At 42.6% G+C, this 7549-nt stretch overlaps 1 protein-coding gene across 5 annotated transcripts in view; it reads left to right on the top strand.

The window, feature by feature from the left end:
- Nucleotides 1-6658, top strand: part of LOC129865760 (nuclear factor 1 B-type-like) — a 90750-nt gene extending 84092 nt beyond the window's left edge. For 4 of the 5 annotated variants that reach the window (XM_055938768.1, XM_055938766.1, XM_055938767.1 and 1 more), the window contains one exon: nt 6423-6658. In XM_055938768.1, the coding sequence (XP_055794743.1) occupies nt 6423-6558 (136 nt within the window). In that variant the 3' untranslated portion in view covers nt 6559-6658. The remainder of the gene's footprint in view (nt 1-6422) is intronic. The other variant, XM_055938770.1, reaches the window with a different exon arrangement.
- The last annotated feature ends 891 nt before the right edge of the window (nt 6659-7549 follow it).

A 7549-nucleotide genomic window follows, 5' to 3' on the forward strand; every position in this document is an offset into this window, starting at 1 on the left:
TGACCCTGAAGTGATAAACATACAAAGTTCACCCCTCATCTCTCTGCATTCCTTACCTCAGTTACCCTTTCATTGCTGCCACCACAATGGGAATCTGGTATACCCATAAAGAATGTGAACAATTTGTTGAACGTTGCTCACTATTCCAGTAGGTTCTAACCCTCAGTGCATTTGTACTGTATAACTAGTCATTATAATCATCCATAGACTGCCAGAGTGAATGTCAACCAAGCAATAACAGTGCCAAATAAGATATTCAAGGTGTCATAATAACATGTGTGTGACATCAAAGAGTGATTTGCATAAAGTTTTACATACCTCCACCTTTAGCTGTTGTTCCTGGGAATGTATGAGTTATGCTTTATAATATATATATTAATTACATATAATTACCTAAAATGTTTTGCTTAATTTGACATTTTAGGTAAGCACCTTTAAATTAAAAAACGTTTAATCTTTTTCTTTTTATGCATTTCACTTTTTAGAAGAAATAACTACATTTGCAGAAGTGTGTTAGGTCATAGACACAGGAGGATTAACATTACTGGTTAACTGTGTTACTGGACCTTATCAAGGGACACTTTGCTATCGTCTAGCATGCCTGTGTGTACTGCACTGTGTGACAGGATGCTGCAGACTTAATCGGCTGATTGGCTCTTTGGAATGGGGCCATGGCAGTTCCTAAGAAACAAAAAGATTTAGGTGAAACGATGTCGCTCTCTCTCTCTCTCTCTCTCTCTCTCTAGCTCACACTCTCACACATTGCCCAAAAGAGTCCTCCCCGCTATAGAGAAGCATAGCATCGTTAACAAACACCACATTTTCACAGCCTCTCTCTCTCTCTCTTTCTTGCTCTCTTTTTTCCCTCTCTGTCCCTCTCTCTCCAGCCCTCTTTCTTGCTCTCTCTCTCTCTCTCTCTCTCTCTCTCTCTCTCTCTCTCTCTCTCCCTCCTTTCCCAGTGCAACACATATTTATCTTTCATTTCTGCTGAGCCTTAGGAAGGCCTTGGATTGGATTTGTGTCAGGGAAAGTAAAACACACATAAAACATCTGTTGGAGGCCCCGGCAGTGTGACAGCTCACACAAATAGTATGTATGTGTCCCACATGGCGCCCTATTTCCTATGTAGTGAACTATGTAGTGAACTATATAGGGAATAGGGTGCCATCTGGGATACAGGCTAGCGCCGTTACAAGCCGTTTCTTTAAATCTCTGACTGTTCTTTGCTGTTCTTCTTACTCTTTTGTTTGAGTTGAGTCTCAAACTGCGTGGAGGAGACAGAAAGCCCTTTGTATGGGTGTTCTGAGGTGCCAGTACATTACGGTCATTTTATTTATATACCCTGAGTGTACAAAACATTAGGAACACCTTCCTAATATTGAGTTGCACCCCCCTTGCCCTCAGAACAGCCTCAATTCGTTAGGGCGTACGAGGTGTCGAAAGTGTTCGTTCCACAGGGATGACTCCAATGCTTCCCACAGTTGTGTCAAGTTGGCTGGATGTCCTTTGGGTGGTGGACCATTGTTGATACACACTGGAAACTGTTGGGCGTGAAAAACCCAGAGTCTTGAGACACTCAAATAGGTGCTCCTGGCACCTACTTCCATACCCTGTTCAAAGAAAATAAATATTATATCTTGCCCTCTGAATGTCACATATACACAATCCGTGTCTCACTTGTCTCAAGGCTTAAATATCCTTCTTTAACCTGTCTCCTCCCCTTCATCTACAGTGATGGAGGTGGATTTAACAGGTGACATCAATAAGGGATCATAGATTTCACCTGAATTCACCTGGTCAGTCTGTGTCATGGAAAGACCAGGTGTTCATAATGTTTTGTACACTAAGTGTAGTTTCTTATTTACATCTACTGCTGCAGCGTAGTCAGAAGAAGGATATTTTTTGTTTTCATCATTTGGATGTAATTGTGGCAGTTACTGTAAAACCATTCTATAGAAAGACTTAACAATACCAATGCATAGACATGTCATTACAGGTCGACGTTTTAGCTACTGTATATGAACATTTCTGCCTCTCCGGCTTTGTCCTTGATCCCCACTCCGTCTACTTAAAGAGACACGTACCTCCGTCAATGCTCTCTCTCTTTCTCTCGCTCTCTCTCGCTTTGAGAACATGTTAACTTCCATTTCAACAGGGCCTTGTCTGTCAGAGAAACTAGCTCAGTCAATCAATAAATCAATCAATCAAATGTGTTTATAAAGTTATTCTTACATCAGCTGTACATAAACCCAGCTTAAAACCCCTAACAGCAAGCAATGCAGGTGTAGAAGCATTTCCTGATTAGTTTCTCCTTGTTTCTCCTTGTTCTGAAATGGTAGAACACAGCTGTATACCTAATAGGGTAGAGGGAGAGATGGGGTGCATGTTCTGTGCTGTTCTCTTCAAACCTCCACCGGCCTACTCTGCCCTCTCTGAGGTTAAAGGGTTTTCTGAGAGCCCCTTCTCTAGGCCTCCTAATAGACCAGTGGAGGTAAGAGGAAATATATGCCTGAGCTACAAGGATGCCTCTCTCTCTCCCCCGCTATCTCTCTCTCTCTCTCCCCCTCTATCTCTCTCTCTCTCTCTTTGCCCTCTCTCTTACTTCTCTCCACTTCTCTCTCACTTCTCCCTCTCTTTTCTCTCTCTCTTTGCCCTCTCTCTCCCTCTATCTCTCCCTCTCTCTCTCTTTGCACTCTCACCTCTCTCTCTCTTTGCCCTCTCTCTCACTTTTCTCCACTTCTCTCTCACTTCTCCCTCTCTTTTCTCTCTCTCTTTGCCCTCTCTCTCCCTCTATCTCTTTCTCTCGCTCTGCTAAGACATGACTAACAGAGACTCGACTTCTGGTCCTCCCTGATTGTACAGTATCAAGCTTTTAGGAGCGATGAGAGGTGCAGTGAAAGAATAACCCATTTCTAGTCAGACTTGATTAATTGATTTACCAGCACATCAGGATACCGCAATTCAGATTCCCCACGGTATACGTTTTTTATATTTTTCTTTTGGAACATTATTATTTGTCTTTGAAACTTTTAATACAACTCAAAGTTAAGCAGGTATTTAAATCAATGTCTTCTGTCATGAAATTCCAAACTCATGAGTCTCCTATAACCGGGTTTCTGAGTGCAATTGAGGTGTGTTTTTTGATGGTTTCCATATTTTCAGTAAGATAGTTCATGAAATCATCAGTGCTGCCTCTTGAAAGATAAAGACTGCAAGAGAGGACAGCTCAGACAAGTTTATTGTCTTCTGTAGATTTTCCAGAAACAAAAGCATAACTAGCTGGGTGAGCTTGAGTATCTGTACGATAGGAACTGAATTCAAACGTTCCTGAAGAGTGCCAGTGTAGATTGCTAACTGCAACTGTAGAACACTTTAGTTGATAGTAGGAACCTTGGCATTATATTGTCCCTGACCCTGAAATGATAGTTGATGCTATCTTTCATCTAATCTGCATTTTATCTGTAACTTTCAAACTAACCACACATTGCTTACTCCTCAGACTGAGTGATGTCTTGGTAATCTGAATCTCGGGGGTAGATAAGGAATTCCGTATTCTTATCAGCAAAGTATTGACAATCTGAATAACCTGGTGCGTCGCTCATGGACTGTACTGAGACATTGTGTATTGAGATTGTGTTGGTTGATTTTCCCTTGCTTACACTTGTCTTTCTCTGCACGCGTTGAGTAATCTGAATCTCAGAGATAGATTAAGCATTCCATCATTTCACTAGCAAAGGTTTGTTCAGAGGATTGAGAATTTGAATCCCCTGTTTAAATGACATTTCATTAAGATGATGGGTGTTTGTATTATCCACTGCACACTAGGACCCAAATTCAAACACTCCCAGACTTGCATGTTGCCATTCTGCAGGAAATGGGTCAGCAATCCATTAAGATGCCATTAGATAATCTAATTTGGTTGGCTTAATCCTTGAAAGAAGCCCGCTGGACGCTGGAGCTCCGCTTGTGAGGAGGAGAATTAGTGTGATTTGGGTCCGTAGAGCTCTAAGATGGGGCTAGAGGAGGCCATGGGGATAGATTACGCAGCAGGAATCCATGAGGAAAGTTGTTTCTCTCATTAGTGTTAGTGAGTGCCCTCGTCTGAAGCCACCTGCGGGCCTGTGTAGGGGAAGTGAACTTGGGCTGCGTCCATATATAGTGCACTTTAGGCCTTTGTCCAAAGTAGTCAAATAAATAGGGAATACGGTACCATTTGAGATACAGCCTTGCACTTCAGTGTAAAGGCTAAATGAATGAAATCCCTAACTCAAGCAAAGACATCATCTTTTTTTGTAAACAATGAATAATTTGGCGAAATTCTATATGCGGTAATATGAGATTGACAGTGTGATGGACTGCATAGTGAACACTGTTTACCTTTACTGTGTCTATGCTGTCCTCACCTGAGAAGGCCTTTAAAGTAGGACACAGAGTGGGAGAGAGAGGGTGTGTGTGTGTGTGTGTGTGTGTGTGTGTGTGTGTGTGTGTGTGTGTGTGTGTGTGTGTGTGTGTGTGTGTGTGTGTGTGTGTGTGTGTGTGTGTGTGTGTGTGTGTGTGTGTGTGTGTGTGTACATAGCAGTAGTGTCTCTGTGTGTGTGTGTGTGTGTGTGTGTGTGTGTGTGTGTGTGTGTGTGTGTGTGTGTGTGTGTGTGTGTGTGTGTGTGTGTGTGTGTGTGTGTGTGTGTGTGTGTGTGTGACGAGGGAAGGACAGAATTCTGCAGGGAACTAGCCTGCTCTGAGCTCTCTTTGTTCAGCAAGGTAGGAAAAACGTAATCTCTCATTTCCTGTCAGATGATTTTTGGCATGCCAGCGAGAGAGCGAGACAGAGAGAGTTAGGCAAATACAGGAGGGAGAAAAAAGGGAGTGAGAGAGAGAGGGTAAGGGGGCTGGTAGGAGGAGTGAGAACGATGAAGGGAGGTGGAGTCAAGGAGAAAGAAGGATGGAGGAGGAGAGAAAAGCCCTGCCCAAATAGTTTGTGTTGATCATCTCTGGTGTTTTAACCCTTTATTGGACTGGAACTGACTGTACAAGATTCCAATGTTTTCCGCTTTATCAAATTTAGTTGTCAAATGTTATTTCTTTATCTCTACCTTTCTGTCTCTCTTGTTTTATTTTCTATGATCCTCTTAGCAACGTATTGAATATGTGGTTCCCGTTGTTTTTAGCTGAGGGTTTCCCAGGGTTTTGTATAAAATGCAGACCAGATCATTAGACACCATTCATGGACACAGACCCCGTCCTGTCAGGTGGGACAGCCTCAGGGAAAATGAAGTCTGTGTTCCACCATAGCCGGTCCCCACTCCTCTCCCTTTCCCTCGTTAAGTAGTATTCCTATTCCACTGACAACAGGAATCTACTCTCTTCTCCATATGTTTTATTTATTGAGGAAGCCTTACACCTGCATGGGGCAGTGGCGGGACTTAGTTAACCCACATAACCTTTCACCAACCCCCCCCCCCCCCCCCCCCCCCCCCCCCCCCCCCCCTATAATGGCCTATAATGGAGCAATTGTGCAAGATGAGACAGGTATTTCAGACGTGGGGGGGGGGGGGGGGTAATTCATTCATTATTCGACATGTACATATCATTGAGCCCCTTGAGAACAACAACACATTGTTTGTGTTTCGCAAGCAGGCTGCACTTTCGGTTTGCGCCTCCGGTGAACAATCGCTGTGATGTGTTGCATTAGCGTGCGTTGAATGGGGATGGGGAGGATTTGTAAAGACCCCAACCCCCTTCCGTAGCACCATTGATCAACATGGAGAGGGTCTGTCAATATGGGATTAGGTGTGATCCTCGCTTGACATCCTCCTCAGAGGAATCGGTGGAATACACTGGAAGTGCTTTGTTTGACTGTGTCCCCCTTCGAGCCATAGACTGATTAGACTAGACATAAGACCTTTACATCAAACTCTTCCTGGATAAAGCAACATGATTGGATGAGAGGGATGAAACTATTGTGGGTGCCGTTAATTTTTATTTTCTTCATAAAACACTGCCATAGAATTTGATTGATGGATTCGTAGACATTTGATTGACGCTGCATAATAATTACACATCCTAACAAGACATAAATGCTATATACATAGAATTGTGTTTTCTGCCTAACAAAATAATTGGTTAATTTACTGTAGGTTTGACATTATGAATAAATCCTTTTGTATTTTGTCCTCAGCTGACTATTTTTCTCAGCTGACTACCCCTCTAAAATGTTAACTGTTCATTGTATAGTGATGTCGTGTTACAGTGTAATGTAATGCTGCAGAGTATTTCATGATTGTGTGTGTAGAAAATCTGATTGTTCTGCTGTTATCTTATCTCTACTCATGCTTTCCAAAGTGTCCAAACGCTTCCATTGCTCAATGCAGGTGACTCAAAACCCTCTTCCGTTCTCTCCTTCGCTCTCTGTTGTGTTTCCACAGTCCTGGTACCTGGGCGAGCTTAGTTCCATTCCAAGTCACGAACGGGACTCAGATTCTGCCAACAAATGTCCACCAGAACTACAGCATAAACATCATTGGTGAACCCCCCCTCCTCCACACAGAGGCAGAGAACTGAAGACCGCTCAAGGGGCAAGAAGTGTCGGCTACGGGGAAACTAACCAGCAAGCAGCACTTAAAACAATGGTGCTTACCCCCTCCCTCCCTCCCCACTCCCCCCCCCCCCCCCCAAACCCCTCCTCCTTCGGGACATTGGCCAAGAAGAGTCGAGTAGGTTTGGAGCAAAACTGATCCGGTCCACTCTAGCTAACCCTTCGCCATGCCAGTCAGTCATTGTGTGAAAAGAGCCTTTCTATTCAAAATACTGTGATGTATCCTGTACAAAAAACTTAAGATGCCTTAATGTTTTGCATGACAACTCTTAGTCTAATAGTGGTGTTCTTCTTCATTTTGATGTTGGGAGTTTCTAACCTTGGTTTACAAACAGGGGAAGTGGTCTGAAACACACAAAGACTGGCTGGTAGTAGGCATACCTGACTGTAAGTTATTCAACTTTGACCTTTACCCCTTCTATGTCAAACTATTCACTGTGTAACCATAGGAACAAATTGTGAATTCAGAGTGTTTTTTCCCTTAGATTTCAGTTTACTGTGATATTTTTTTTTTTTACTCATTATCCTGTTGATTCTGTACTGCTATCTACTTACATTTACATTACATTTAAGTCATTTAGCAGACGCTCTTATCCAGAGCGACTTACAAATTGGTGCATTCACCATATGACATCCAGTGGAACAGCCACTTTACAATAGTGCATCTAAATCTTTTAAGGGGGGGGGGGGGTACTCCAAACTCTTACTATGGTAAAAAAAAAGAAGACTAAAACACTATTTTTAGGTTAGTGATTTGACCCCTTTTTTGAAAGAATTCGTATCTCCTTTAGAAAAAGTTTTTTTTTAAAGATTTAAAAAAATAATCTTGAAAACTCGAAAGAGGCAAGTGCAATTGAATTTTTGAAGGGAAGCTATCAGTCTGTCAGCCCTAAGACTCTAAAGGAAGGGGGATAAATATACGTTTTTTGGGGTTAAAAAAACATTTGAGTTGATTTC

This window comes from Salvelinus fontinalis, chromosome 11 (assembly GCF_029448725.1).
Source record: "Salvelinus fontinalis isolate EN_2023a chromosome 11, ASM2944872v1, whole genome shotgun sequence".
Taxonomy (NCBI): domain Eukaryota; kingdom Metazoa; phylum Chordata; class Actinopteri; order Salmoniformes; family Salmonidae; genus Salvelinus; species Salvelinus fontinalis.